This window comes from Tursiops truncatus, chromosome 8 (genome assembly GCF_011762595.2).
Source record: "Tursiops truncatus isolate mTurTru1 chromosome 8, mTurTru1.mat.Y, whole genome shotgun sequence".
Classification (NCBI taxonomy): Eukaryota; Metazoa; Chordata; class Mammalia; order Artiodactyla; family Delphinidae; genus Tursiops; species Tursiops truncatus.
Window position 1 is genome coordinate 84,996,844 of NC_047041.1, and position 15,428 is coordinate 85,012,271.

General features: G+C 41.1%; 1 protein-coding gene across 24 annotated transcripts in view; it reads left to right on the forward strand.

The window, feature by feature from the left end:
* Positions 1–15,428, forward strand: part of CD44 (CD44 molecule (IN blood group)) — an 86,657-nt gene that overhangs the window by 39,130 nt on the left and 32,099 nt on the right. For all 24 annotated transcript variants that reach the window (XM_073808763.1, XM_004316153.4, XM_019947914.3 and 21 more), the window contains exons 4-5: positions 6,260–6,328; positions 8,791–9,024. In XM_073808763.1, coding sequence (XP_073664864.1) covers positions 6,260–6,328; positions 8,791–9,024 — 303 coding nt within the window. The remainder of the gene's footprint in view (positions 1–6,259; positions 6,329–8,790; positions 9,025–15,428) is intronic.

The window sequence follows — 15,428 nt, forward strand, 5'->3', positions numbered from 1 at the left end:
CAGGAGAAGAAGGATTCCTGTTTCCAGGGTGCTTACCTACTAAGTTGGAAAGGCCAACAGTGAACAAATACATATTAAATAACTTACATAAAGTCAGAGCGTAACAAGCGTTACAAAAAAGAAAGCAGAGCAACGGGCTACAGAGTGCTGGGGATGCTTTGTTTTCCTGAGAAGATAGTCAGGGAAAGTGCCTCTGAGGAGCTGGGGATAGGGAGAGCCCTGAGCGAAGCGAGGGAGGGAAGCCATGGCACCGTGGATAGCAGTGCAAAGCCAGGCCTGTGGGAGCATCATGGCCTGTGCTGAGAATAGCAGGGAGGCCATGGTGGATAAAACCCGGTGATCAGAGGGGAGAAAGCCAGGGAATGAAGTCAGAGAGGTAGGCAGGTGCCAGGTCGCATAGGGCTTTGTAAGCTATGGTAGAGAGTTTGGACTTTATTCTCAGCGTGATGGGAAGTTATGGCAGGGTTTTGAATAAGGGAGTGACATGAATCGAATCTAATGGTAGCATTGGGGCATAAGCCAAATGGCTTCGCTTGGAGGTGTTTGTTACATGTTGGGGCTGGAGAGAAGGCTGGGAGGATATATGGTAGGGCTTTGACCTTCTTGAGTCCTTACCCAACAACTGAAAACCCAACAGCTAGAGAATAAGAAAGCCAAGTTAGGATATGCGTGCTGGGCTGCTGGCCAGGCCCCCCTCCCTGTGTGAGGGACTTGCTTCCAACCACCAGCCTGGAGACTCGTGCTTACAAGTCTAATTCAGGCCCTAGCAACATCTTGAAATTCTGTGCACCATGGGTCTTCAGGGTCTTTTGAAGAGAGTCAAACCCAGCAATGTCAAATTTTTGAATGCCAACCATCAAATGTCTTACTTCTCAAACGGGGCCTTCTGTTCCCCCCTGAAGGTTTAAGAGTGTGTGAAGGGGAAGACGGAGTCACAAGGCAAATGTGGTATATCTTGTTGACATGTCAGTTTCCTTAAAGGTAGGAAGAGGATGTTAAATTAGCTGGAAGATGACTTAAGATATTCCCTATATGAGACAGATATTATTACATGATGACTTAAGACATTGTTTTTATAAATCAAACACAGATATTACATATGTGTAATATGTAGTAGAATATAAAGTCTACATGGATTTTTAAGCTTAAATAGGGCATCAAAGAAACTGTGAGGTTACATCAGTAGCTTTTGGCTTCCCCACCCATCCACTGTTGTGTGAGCAGCAGGGATGAGAGTGGGAATTCAGAAGGGAATTCTAGCGCTTAGGAGAAAGAGAAAATATCAGGGCTGGTTAGTTGAAATGGAGTGCATGAGGCCAGTAAATTATGTCAAATTTATACAGGTCACTGAACCGAGGGAGGGGAACTTAAAAGGAGGAAAACTACAGAGTGTTTACTCTTCCCTGTTATATAAGCAAAGAACACAAATGGAGTTTGACCCAAGGAGGAGAGTCCAACTGAGGCTAAACAATACGTGGTCGCTATCCAGTCCCCACACCTATACCAGAAAGTCTATTCTAATAACATGATGAGAAAAACCACATGCAATTCAGTAGGAAAGAACCACATGCACTTCAGTAGGAAAGAGACACAGAGCCACACATGTTCTAACTAGGTTAGCTTAATGTCAGAGGTCGGAGGAAGGCTTTGGGAAGGCTTCGTGCTTTAGGTGAAGGGGTTGGTCACGTGGGAAGGGCAAATTCAAGGCTGCATACTCTCCAGCCTCTGGAGAGAGGCACTGCCTGTTGCTTCTCCCACTGAATCTTTTCGGGTGAATGTATGCAATAAATTATGTTGTAGTATATGCACATTGTCTCGCCTGGTTTACAAGTTGGTATCCCTTGCTGGAAAGAACCTTCATTCAAAAAGGTAGACGCTCCCACTGTTTTATCACCTGGAGTTGAAGCTGTCTAGGCCAGTTACTACTGAGACTTTTCTCCCTGTCCTTTTTGCCCATAGGGTTGGGCCCATCTTCAAAGAAGGGAGTGAACGGTACTGATGAACTTTCCTCTTCTTTGGGGAGGTTAGTTCTGTTAAAAAGCTTGAGATGTCCTGGGGGGTAGTGCGTGGCAAAGCAGCTGTAGCAAAGTAGTAAAGTTCAAAGCGATGGTTTTCCTTTTCTCATATCTAAATTTACTCAATATGGTTAGAGCACTTTTATCAATTTTCTATATGTTTTTAAAAAGTATTTATTGATCAACGACATGCATTCAGTAGTGTGTTGGGCAGAGTGGAGTTAGAAGGAACCAGAGGGCATATTTCTTGTCTTGGGATTTAATCTTGTTGAATTCATGAGATGAAAAATAAAGGAGCTGGGGAAGAATGTTTATATAAGGATAAATACATTCTAAATGTCTTGGTTTAGAGTTGAGTGATGGGAGTGTTGAGTGAGAGACAGATCTTGATAACCTTGTGCTCTATGCCAAGGATCCCATTGGAAAGATCTTTGAATCCATCTTAGCTTGAGACCTACAAGCAAGTGGTCAGGACCTGGTGATGTGATCCCGACACAAATTGGCTACAGGGACCAAAGCCAGCTCCATCTTAGCAGATACTTTCTATAAGCTTACAATTTCAGCAGTGTTTTTGTAAAACACGGCCTATGGTTTACAAATGAAAATAAGGCTTCCTGCTTTTTATTGCCTCTTTTCTCAGGGGTCAGGCCCAGCACAAGTTGATGACTTCTGTGTTGACACAGAGAACTGACCTGAATTAGTTCATTTTTGAAGTTTTGCATTCAGTAAAATACCTCGTTCTCTTTTGAAGGAGGAATTTAGGGGAAGATTCTGCATTCATCTGTTTATTCATTCACTCATTTATTCAACAAGTATGTATTGGGCATTGAGGAAGCTGTCTTTCTATGTCACTGAGTGATTGGCTAGACTGAATAATTAACATTTCTCTTGGCCATTTTGGTGTGGTGGGCGCAAGGTTTCTGAGATGCAGCCTATCAGGAAGCTCATCTCAGAGCCTTTCTAACAAATCCTTTGGTTCAGGGAAACCTCACCAGGCTTGATTCTCCCAGCAGTGCGATGCTCATTAAACACAGTGAAAGGCTGTCCAGTGACGCCCTGTATCTGACATGGGAGCGTGAATGTATTAACTGCACATTTGGGTCAGCATCCATCTTAGTATGTTTGCCAGACTTGATGTTCTTTATAAAAGTTAGGGTGAATTGGAGCATGAAGGGACTCCATTCGAACCAATGCTCTCACCATTTGCAAAACTGTCTTAGTGTTTTTGACATCATGCTTCATTCTGTTACAACTTTACTCCTGGAAATCCCCAGTGTACTACTGTTACCTGCAATTGTGTTTGAAATTGGGGGAGGTTATTCCATCCCTGCCACTAAGAAGCCATAATCCAAGGCCTGTTTCTGGGTTTGAGCAATATAATAATATCAGAAACATCTCATAGGTCAGGACAGTTTCTGGTGGTGTCCCCAGAACAGATTGTGTAGATACTCTGCAAGATCTCCCAGGTTGGCTATTTGCCCTGAATTTCAAGTGAGGGAATCATTGGGAAAATTTTTTGAAAACTGTAAAAATCTAAAGAAGTATTATTATTGTCTCCCATGACCTGCGAATTCCTCAAAAGCAGACACAGAAATGTTTATCTTTTTTCTCCTCGTTTATAATGGGATCTGTCATATGTGTTGAGTAAATGCTTAAAATGAGTAAAAGAACTGATAGATCTGAAACTTCCTTTAATCATTTCTTATGGCATTGTCATTCAGGGTTCATCTGGATGTTTCTTGACCTGTTTGTATTTGCAGACCATTTTGGGGATTAATGTCTTAGGTATGTTTACTGGAAGAATGGACTGTTGGGAAATTGTATTGGTGTTTCTTTTTTTCATTCATTCAACAAATATTTGAGTGCTTCTCTGTCCCCATCACAAATAAATTGTTCTAGCCAAGAAAGATGAAGTTACTACTCATCTTGTGGAGTTTCCGTATTTCTGTGGAGGTGGGTGGGTGGCAGAGGGTAGGGGATGTGAGATGTGACATGAACAGCCATCAAGTAATGTGAATAAGATAATTTTAGCTAGCAGTAAACCTGAAGAAGAAATGAGAACAAATATGCAATGGTGATGGATGTGGGAGAGTGGTGAGAGGCTGGTTTAGATTGGATGGTGAGGAATGGCCTTACCAAGGAGGTGACTTTCTCTTTGAAGAGTCTCTCTTCCGAGAAATCTTTTGATCAATGCTTGCAAGAACAGCTATTTCTAAGACCTGCTCTTCTGCAGTTGAATATATAAAGCTGCCAGTTAGTTTCACTATGAGGCCAAAGAATAGGCAGGTAAAGGGCATCCCCTTTATCTGTGGGAAAAGATGCTTCTAGAAACTGGGAAGCAATCAAACCCTGTTTCATTTGACTTGTGTTTTTGTCCAGTGTCATGGGTACCCAGCAATTTATGGCCGGACACTTAAAATACTTGTGATAACAGACTTCCTTGTGATAGCAGTCTGCCTCCCTCTATCCATCCATCCATTTATCCATCCATCCACCTACCCATCCATCCATCCATCCACTCATCCATCCATCCATCCATCCATCCATCCAACCATTTGTCCATCCATCCATCTATGCATGCATGCATCCATCCATCCACCCACCTATCCATCCATCCATCCATCCACCCATCCATCCATCCATCCATCCATCTATCCATCCACCCACCCATCCATCCATCCATCCACTCATCCATCCATCCATCCATCCATCCATCCATCCATCCATCCATCCACCCACCCACCCACCCACCCATCCTTCCATCCATCCATCCATCCATCCATCCATCTATCCATCCACCCACCCATCCATCCATCCATCCACTCATCCATCCATCCATCCATCCATCCATCCATCCATCCATCCATCTACCCATCCAACCATCCATCCATCTACCCATTTATCCATCCATCCACCCACCCATCCATCCATCCATCCACCCATTTATCCACCCATCCATCCATGCATCCATCCATCCACCCATCCATCCATCCATCTCTTTGTTCTTTCCTCTTTGCCAAGAAGCAACTCTGGAAAAAACCAACCTAACAAATAAGTTTCCATTTTACATTAAAGCACGCACACACACATACATATACACAAACACATACACACACACACACAGAGTATAAAAGCTGTAATACACAAATGAATCCAATCTTCCTATAACAGCAAAGCCAGTTTAAAACTCTCTGAGTTTTTAGAGCTCAACACAAGGTCCAGTTATGGAATAGAGCATTTGGGCAGGAATGGAACCACTGGTTAAAGCATTCTACAGGCTTCCTTTAGGACTCATGGGATGGCAGGCAGGGTGGAACTTTCAGGGTCTGCTTTCAGAGAGCTTTAGACGTGCTTCTCAAAGGGCTGCTCTTGTAACATTTGTGGGTGATCAGGCAGGCCCAACGTACAGTCAGAAATTTTATCCCTGAAGAAGGGGGGGGGGAAGTAGAAGGTAAAGGACAGTAAAGATAGAGGACAAAAGAAAAAGAAGTCAGAGGCGCCTGTAATGAGATAAGCCAAAACAGAAGCCTCAGGAAATACTCTGGGCACCCGGACCAAAGGCGGACAACCTCAGAAACTATATGGGGAGAAGCAGTCTGTATACGGTAGGCACTTAGGAGATTTGTTAAATAAATTAATTTATACATTAATTAAAAGATGAAAGATTAGTTTTTTAAAAAAATATTTCTACTAAGTAAGTTCTTTGTTGATTATTTTAATCTTCAGATTCTCATGCTGTTCATGTTGACAGGCATTTGATTGCATTTGTCGGCTGTGTTTTTCCATCATTTCTGTAAATTATTGGGATTACACGTGATTTCCTCATTATAGTTCATACATTTCTTTATTTTAACAGTTTTACAGTTATTCCCATATTAATTTTATAATAATAAATTAAAAATAACTTCTAATGTCTCATTAGAGAAGGACCATGTCTATCGTATTACCGTTGTATCCCCAGCTTTCCACAGTGCTTGATATAGAACATATACATTTGTTAATGAATGAATTTGTTGGCATGGGGAGGGGAACAAGTAAGCTTCCAAAAATGTGTGCAGCAAAATAAAAGTGGGAAATTCGTCACCAAGGTCAGAGAAGTTCCTAGGAAACTTAAGTTTCAGAAGAAGAGAATGATTTGGGATAAGTTATAATAAAATACCATCCTAACGAGTAGAAATGGACATCAGTTAGGCTCCTATTTTTTTCAAGTTCTTATGCCTTTTTTTTTCTTTTCTACTTCATAGCTCCACCTGAAGAAGACTGCACATCAGTCACAGACCTGCCCAATACCTTTGAAGGACCAATTACCATAAGTACGTATCTCTTTTAACCTTGATTGAGTTTTCCTATTCTTGGAGAAAGGATGAGGTCCATTTTCTATGTTTTATAAAATAGCACTTATTTCCCTAAGGTTAGGCACAGTGGCTATGATTTACCATCCCTTCCCCTTTTCCTTCGATGACTTAAAACTGCTCTCTGGTTTACCCCAATACATTGTTCCTCAAACATCAGTCATCTGAAAACTACTTTCACATTTTTTTGGCATCTCTGTGGACACAGAACTATCTTTTACTTGATATTTTTCATTTAATTGACCCATTCTTTTCTACTTAAAATACATTAAAAAAAAACTGCAAATGGAAAGCCAACATCTCTGATTATAAATAAAACGTAACCTTAAAAATAAATGTAAGAAAAATTAAATGATGTTCTTAAATTCCAGCTGCTGAAGGCTCTGAGTCTGAGCTATGTTCTCTTTCTCAGAGACAGGGATTGATAAGGGTCAGGGGTAGGGACATTCTGGCCCCCCAAATTTTCTGTTTGATTTAACTGGAGTATTGAAAAATGATAATAAAGGATACAAACTTCCTGATAAGCGTTTCAGCATGATTTACAACATGTCGACCTAAAACCATCTTGATTATCCTCAGAAGTAGGCAGCTGGCACTGTGGAAAACAGAATATTTCAGCCAGAACTTTCAAATAGGTCAACCTGTTAACCTTGACCTGATCGACTCTGAGCCTCATTTTTTGAGAAGTATCACAGTGACGAGGAGGCTGGATTTCTGCCTCCTAAGAGCCAGACCCCTCCGTGTGCATGGGGACAGTGATGATGGTGGCAGAGGGACCAGAATCGTCCTGGACCACACGGTTCCAGCCCCCCACAGTTAGGAAAGAGATTGCCCCTGGCCTATACCTTGGAAAAGGAAGGGGAGGCCTGCACTGTGAGGTGTGCTGTCTACATCAGGCCTGGTTTGAAATCCTAGTTCTTTACCACCCGGGTGAGCTGAGCCTCAGTTTTCTCATCCGAGTAATGAAACAACATATGAAATTTGTCATGAAAATTAAGAAAGATAATGTGTCTGATGCACGCCTGGCCCATAGTAGATGCTCAATAAATGCCCCATTTCCTTGGTCCCCACAGATCTCTCTCAAAGTCTAGACCTGTTCAAGTTTAGTCATATTTTCTCGTCAGAGCTTTATCTGCAGAGATAATTAGGGTGATTGAGACTTTGGAATGTTTTCAAATTTAGGTTTTATTAATAGTTCTACTTGGGCAATCTAGATAGGCAGACAGACAGACTCATTAGTCCTACCAATGCCATACAGCAGAAAATCATTTCCGCTAAATGCACACTTGTGAAGTGAGTGACCCATGCTTGAAGGCAACAAACACATTTAGAGGAGAACGATGAAAGAAGTCCTCCTTGCTCTTTCTCCTCCTGTCATTCTAGTCATCTGCTTGTTTAAACCAAAGACTTTGACCTTTGTACACATCTGTGCTTCTTCATTTTAGGTTGAATTTCACAGAAGATGGCAGAGGCTCTGTCGATATTTAAGCATGCTGATTTCTTAGCCAGGACTGGAAGTTCATTTAAACTGACCACATTTGCCGCTTAGAAAGAAAATTTAATTCTTTGTGGATTTTTAAATTTATAGGCATACCTCAGAGGTATTGCGGGTTAGGTTTCAGACCACCGCAATAAAGTGAATATTGCAATAAATTGTTTTGGTTTCCCAGCACATAGAGAAATTACATTTATACTATACTGTAGTCCAAGTGTGTAATAGCATTATGTTTTAAAAAAACGTGCCTTAATTAAAAATATTTTATTGCTAAAAAATGCTAACCATTATCTAACAACGCAGAGTTTCCACAAGCCTTCAAGGTGTAAAACACAGTATCTGTGAAGCTATAAAGTGAAGCACAAATAAATGAGTTATGCTTGTATATTCCCTGCTGAGACCGATCACTTCTTTGTCTCCTATTTCAAATCCTTTCTCGAAATTGGTGGAGTTAATAGCAACAAATATCACATGCACTTGAGAAGGGAGGGTAGGGACCAGGCAGGAGAATTATCACTTATTGAGCACCAACTCTGTCTTGAATACTACGCTAAGCACTTTCCATACAACATATCATATAGTGCTCATAGCAGAAGGTAGTATCATCCCTATTTTACAAATGATGAAACTGAAGCTCAGAGGGTTACCTACCTTGTCTAAAGCCACACGAAGCTGGGATTCAAACCTGGGGACTCCCAAACACACCCTTTTCCCCCCACCGCATTTCCAGGGTGTGTGGGTGGGCAGGGAGAGTTCACTTTCTTAGTGCATCGGTCACTCTATCCCCCCAACTAGAGAGGTAGTTAGGTGTTGGTTTGCTTCATAAAAAAGAAAAATAGCTTTGAAGTCTTCTAAGATAAGCCACAGTTTTCCTGCAGTCGGAAAACGTCAGCTGTCCAGCTCTGAAAGTGCCTTCTCTGTCTCCCAGCTATTGTTAACCGTGACGGCACCCGGTACACCAAGAAAGGGGAATACAGAACTAACCCCGATGACATCAACCCCAGCACCACTCCCGAGGAGGACATGAGCAGTGGATCCTCCAGTGAGAGAAGCACTTCAGGGGGCTACAACATCTTCCACACCCATCTTCCAACCGTGTACCCGACCTCGGACCAAGATAGTCCCTGGGTCCCCAGCAACCCAGAGACTACCCCAGCTACCAGTAAGGAGAATGAATCACTGTGCTTTCCAATAGCAATTCGTTTCCAAAAAAACGTCTCTGCTCTTCCTGAGCGATCCCCACTCACCTGTTGATTGCCTCCGTCTCTAGAAGGTGGTGACATCACCTGGGGAGGCGGGCTGCTGTGGTCGTCAGTGCACCGTATGCATTGACTGCTACCGCCTACCTTTTTTTTTTTCATCTACAAGAAGTACCATATTGGAGGTTTTTCAGAAGAACTTCCCTTGTTCTCTTGTCCCAGAGATATGGTGACAGTTCAAGCCTGATGCAGAAGCTATTTTCATTTTTGCATGTTTCCTTCTTGTTCTTATCCATCTGTGGATAAGGTTGTTTTCATAAAGTTGTGATCATAGTATATGCATGCCATTTCATCTGCTACTTTTCTCAGTTTAATTTTATATTTTTAGGTTTTAACTTGATTTATATTCATATTATTAATTGAGTAATAATTAGTCATATTCACCACCCATGATTTGCTAAGCAATTCCTTTGTGTTTGGTCTAAGGAAGCATACCTGATCAAAGTAATCTGCTTAAAAGTTTGCTATCCCAGCTGGTAGGGGAAGGTTCTTAATTCTTGCTTGGTTATGTGGGTGTCATTACTTTGGGACAGCTGGAGTGCAAATATGTAAACACTGCCTCAGATTTCTTTGGGTGTTTGGTCCCGGGGCTTCACTTTCATTGGAAGGTGTTTACATGTTCCCCTTGTCTCCTTCTCTGCTTCCTTCTTTGCTTTTCCCCTATGGTTTGTTTTACAACAGGTTTCCAGATGGGCTGCGTTCCTCCCGTGGAGGATTATTCACACTCAAATAGGGCATCTGCTTCTGCAGCAGCTTTCCTACTATGGTGTGGATTTTCTCTTTTCCTGGCTATGGCTCTTGAGGGGTGGAACTCGGGTCTTCAAAGAGCGTGGCAGAAATTTACTGGTTTGCAAATGCTCCAGACAGGGCCCTTTTCTATTCCTCATCACCCAGAAGCCAGGGAAATCACCAGAGCACTAGGATTTTTTTTTTTTAACATCTTTATTGGAGTATAATTGCTTCACAGTGATGTGTTAGTTTCTGCTTTATAACAAAGTGAATCAGCTATACATATACATATATCCCCATATCCCCTCCCTCTTGCGTCTCCCTCCCACCCTCCCTATCCCACCCCTCTAAGTGGTCACAAAGCACCGAGCCGATCTCCCTGTGCTATGCGGCTGCTTCCCACTAGCTATCTATTTTACGTTTGGTAGTGTATATATGTCCATGCCACTCTCTCACTTCGTCTCAGCTTACCCTTCCCCCTCCCCGTGTCCTCAAGTCCATAGTCTACCTCTGCGTCTTTATTCCTGTCCTGCCCCTAGGTTCTTCAGAACCATTTTTTTTTTTAGATTCCATATATATGTGTTAGCATACAGTATTTGTTTTTCTCTTTCTGACTTACTTCACTCTGTATGACAGTCTCTAGGTCCATCCACCTCTCTACAACTAACTCAATTTCGTTTCTTTTTATGGTGGCTAATATTCCATTGTATATAGGTGCCACATCTTCTTTATCCATTCATCTGTCGATGGACACTTAGGTTTTAATGTAAGGTTACTTTCTCAACAGTGTCTTAAATTTCTGTTAGCATCTGGCTGAGAAGGGTGATACAAATAGGGTTGGGTTGTGATCATTCTCCTCAGATTCTCTGAAACATTTCAAAAAGCACATATTTTCAAACTTCCCATGATTTCCCAGATTATTAGCTCTCCAAAGCTTGTGTCACTGTATTGTCTGTAATTCCATGGACAACCCTTCTTGAAAGAAGTTTCTGCAAACCAGGCAGGTGGGCTGCTAGTTACTTGCTGCGTCTTGAGTTCCCTGCCTTCATAAAGTAGCCACATTGAAGGGGTTTATCATCAGGACATGCAATTTTGTCAGATGTTGGCAAATGCAACAACTAGTGGTCTCAGCAGGAAGCAGATCAGGTCTATCCTAAAGTACCATTTCCCACCAAAGAAGAAAATAGTGACAAAAGATATCTTGTGGGAACCAGATGAAATTAACAAGCTGCGGACAGCCTATAGAGAAATAGTATTTCACATGTCCTTTAAAAAATGCAATGAGGACATTTTATAAACATTCATAGCACATCTTTTAAAGGACCGCGCCTCTCCTGCCTTAGTCAGCAAACATATTTTGAAGACCTACTACGTACCAAGCTATTCTAATGCCTGGGACCTATTGGTAAACACCATTAGAAAGTAATATTGAGGAGAAGTAAGGATTAGTAACCTAGTCATTCATTCAACTGGTATTTGAGGTCTTCTCTGTGCAAGACATTGTTCTAGTTACTAGGGACTCAGAGTTGGACCTACCTTCATGGAGCCTATATACTGTTCAGAAATCAAGGAAATGATTTAGTTAAAAGTATGTTTACTTAAATACAAATAGTTCAGGATTTGGGTTGAGAAAAGAATTGTGTTTTCCTCTTTCCAGAGCACTTAGTTAAGTTTCAGTAGTTTAGGAAGAGAGAGACTTGTATGCCCAGCAGAGTGAGTCCAGAGCCAACCTGAGAGTCATGGAAGTGCTATAGAACCCATTACGGCAGCGCCAAATAAATCAGCTCATGGGAAGAAAGGTGTCAAAGAAAAGAATCAGGTAGAAACTTGAACATAGCGTATGGTGTACTCAAACAAGTTAGCGCTGGTTCATGAATAGACCATAGTTTCTAAGCCCAGTGAGGAGAATCCCAAAACCTCATGAGTGTTGGACTCAGAGTTGGGACTTACCAGGAGGGAGTGATTGCAAATCCCCTCTAATGTGTACAGGAGGGCAGAAGTCAAGAGGAGGGCTGGCTGAGCACAGAGAAGAGTATCTTTGGCTTGTGTGGCTGATTCCATCCTTGAGGGTCCTTAGTGGGTGGCAATAGGGAGAGCCAGTGAGAACGACCATCTGGGTAGGTTTTGACTTCCAGCAGGCTTTCTATTATAAATGTTGTTTTTGGAAGTGCTTTCCTGGAGGCATGTCATAAGCCTTTTTTCTATTGGTGATCAGGAATTCTTTGGAATCCAAAAACTTAAACTGATTCAGGAAGCAGACTCCTGCCTTGGAACTCTCTAGTTCCTTGTCTTCTGGGTGTAAAAGAAAAATATATATGTGTGTGTGTATATATATATAAATATATATATTTAAAATTTTTATCATTATTATTATTTTTTGGTCTGGCATGATCTACCTGGGTGGGGAAAATTGAAAACTCTGCTGTCTTGGCAGTAGCTTTTTTCATTTTCCCCAAATCGCATACACCTCTTTTTAGGAAGACAGAAATAATGCCTATTTCTGTCTTGCTTTTGTATGTTTGCTTCCTGTTGGTCTCTATCTGATGTACTATAGGGTGAGGGTGTCCAGAGTTCTGCATCTTTAATAAAGTTACTGAGGTAAGAAAGTGGTGGAAAGTGGAAAATTTGCAGATTTTCCAAGGGGATGCCCAGGTTTATCTGGGGGCATCAGTGGTGAAATTGGTTCCAATCTCTCTAGTCTATTCTGTGCAAATGTGTCCTTTGTAGCATAGAGCATGTTGTGTAGGTAGTTGACATTGGGTGTGTATAGAGTCAAAGCTTTTAACCTGGAGTTCATGGACATCCAGTAGGTTCAATGATAGGCCATAAGCTATTTAAGAGCCACCAAAAATATGCAAAACTTTGAGAATACGTATGTGTAGGATCTGTTTTTCGAGGAGAGAAGCAATAACTTATATCAGATTTTCAAGGGCGCATATGACTCAAAATGGTTTTTAAAAATCTCACCTGGTTTAGATGTTTATCCTGATGATCTTTGCCATTCTTCGTCTACAGGGAAACATTCTCGACTCAAGTCTAGCTTGAGAGTCAAGTGGGAGATTTCAAATTGCAAAATAGCACCGATTATCCTTTCTCTAATTTGCATAGAGTCCAGAATTTCTCTAACTTGGGCAGTTGTGTTTCTTTTCTGGAAACACATTCTGAATTAGAATTAAAAGTGACAGAAAGTGTTAGATGGATACTTGACAAAGCTTTATCTGATTTCAACACTTTGAATACACACCCTTTGCAAAGTTCCTGCTCAAGTATAAAGCTTGACTTGAGATTAATGAGTGTGGGTGGAACTTTGAAATGCCAGTTGTCATCACAAGCTTCCTGGGTAAAATGATAGACAGATCCAAAAGATACAAGCAAACACCTCTAAAGATATTCCGAAAATAAATGAATGATCCAGTTCATGGCTGGGTCACCCAATCAGGTAGCTATAAAATCTCTTTTCCATCACGGGTTATTCAGTTGCTACTTGGGTTTGTTCTGAGCCTGTATTCAGGGGTCTCCGTTTGAAGAATGGGTAGCACTCTGTGGTTATCCATACAGAATTTGCATTTCTGATGTTGTCCTAAGATTCTAAGAGACTTTAGGAGACTGGAAAGATAAAATCAGGCCTCACTCTTCTCTAATCTTCACTCTGTAGTATATGCATACATTTTATGTAGACAGGACTGAGAGTAAAGGTTTTCTAGAAAGACCTCACAAAATTATATTTTCATAATCGATCCAGTTACTTCAACGGTGCCCTCAAACAGCCTTCTTCCACGTATCAGGGGTTGCTGGGGCTATGTGTGTGGGAATGCAGCAGCTCAGGAGCAAAATAATTGGATATGGCCCCCATTTGGTAATTCACAGCCTAAGACTCAGGATCGGACAACAACAGCAATGACAGGTAAACTGTTACGTCTTTTGCTTATCTGTTGTCCTAAATGCCAAGCCTTTCAATGTTAACGGAAGGGACACCATTATCATGCTGAAGTTTCCTACTGATGTTCTGTCACCATCCTTAGAACAGGATCTTGGTACCATTTCATTTAACAGAGAGGCCCACAGATCTGGGGACATGACTGGATTCTGCCCAATGTCCTACTTGTTTTCCTTTGGCAACATGCACGTAGAATCAGAATTATTTTTCCTTCAGAGCTTCAATTAAGAGATTAATTCAGAACATGTCCTCTTGAAAGAAGTCTATTAGAAAATGCATACTCCTACTTTCCACTGATCTAATTATCACAGCCAGTAATAATAATAGAGGAAAATACTGATTTACAGATGGAAAGTATAGGCCCTGAGCAATTGTTTGGACATCTGATACCTCAACTATAAAGTGTGGGAAGTGACCTGTTGCTTTATATCAAAATCTAGGCCTCTAAAAAGCTCCCTGGATGTATGACTGTTAATTCTAAATCACTATAAAATGTTTTTGAGAGTTTGAGAGCTTTTGCGGGAAAAAGACTCAAAGTCTATAACAATGGGATATTATAAGCATACCTTCACTTACTCACTTTCGTTGATGGAGGATATGGCCATATTTCAAAATAATTAAGCATTTTTTATGCAGGAAAAGAGTTATAAAAATGGTCCTTTACATTTGCTTAGCTTATAATACATTGAATAAACTGTATTTTTTATTTTCACAAATACTCCTGTGAGGAAAATAGTACTGATGTTATGTTATAATTGCATATCATACTGATTAAGATAATGCTGGAGAGAGAGAGAGAGAGAGAGAGAGAGAGACTGACTGCAGAATTTAAACAATGGTATTTTTAAAATGTTGACAATGTTCATCTTCATAGTACAAACACTGTGAAGGAAAAGGTCTTGTCAGTACTTCATCTTGTGACACTTCTGGGCTTTCTTGATAACTGGAAAAAAGAAATCTAATTCACTTTACTTTTGTACTTGGCGATTTAATGATGGTTTCAGCCTCTCTGCTTGAACTTTCTTCAGTTTTTTGTCTACTGTTCTCTACTGTTCTTCTGATGCACATCATGGTTGCAGAAATGGCAGTCTCTGGAAGTTTTCAAGTCAAGACTCTTGCTTCTGGTCTTGTTAGTGAGATCATTGGGTCACTTCATCTTCGTTTGTCTTTCCCGATTGATTATCCTATTTTCAAAAACTGGGTCTCAAAATGTTCTGTTCTGCTTTGCAAAATCTAGTGTTGATATAAAAGCGACCATGGGCAAGGCTGCTAGGGAATTTGGATGCCAACTAAAGTGGAATGGCATCTCTTTCAGGCTTCCACCTCATGTGTCCTTCTTGCACGTATCAGGGGTTGCTGGGGCTATGTGTGTGGGACTGCTGGCAGAAGTGTCATACCCTAAATTCTTGGAGGATGATATTGGTTGACCAAGATAGAATGTGTAGAAGATGATGCGCGAGGACTCATCATCCTTTAGCATCAAAGACTCTCAGATGTGGAGAGGATCTTAAACAGTCTCATTCCATCAACATTTCCAATCGTTTAATCTTCGACACAATTTTCCTGCTAAGTGCTCTTTCTGATGGTGGGGGTTATAATACTTTCTGTATAATACTGTCATTGTTGGAGAGTTCAGATTAT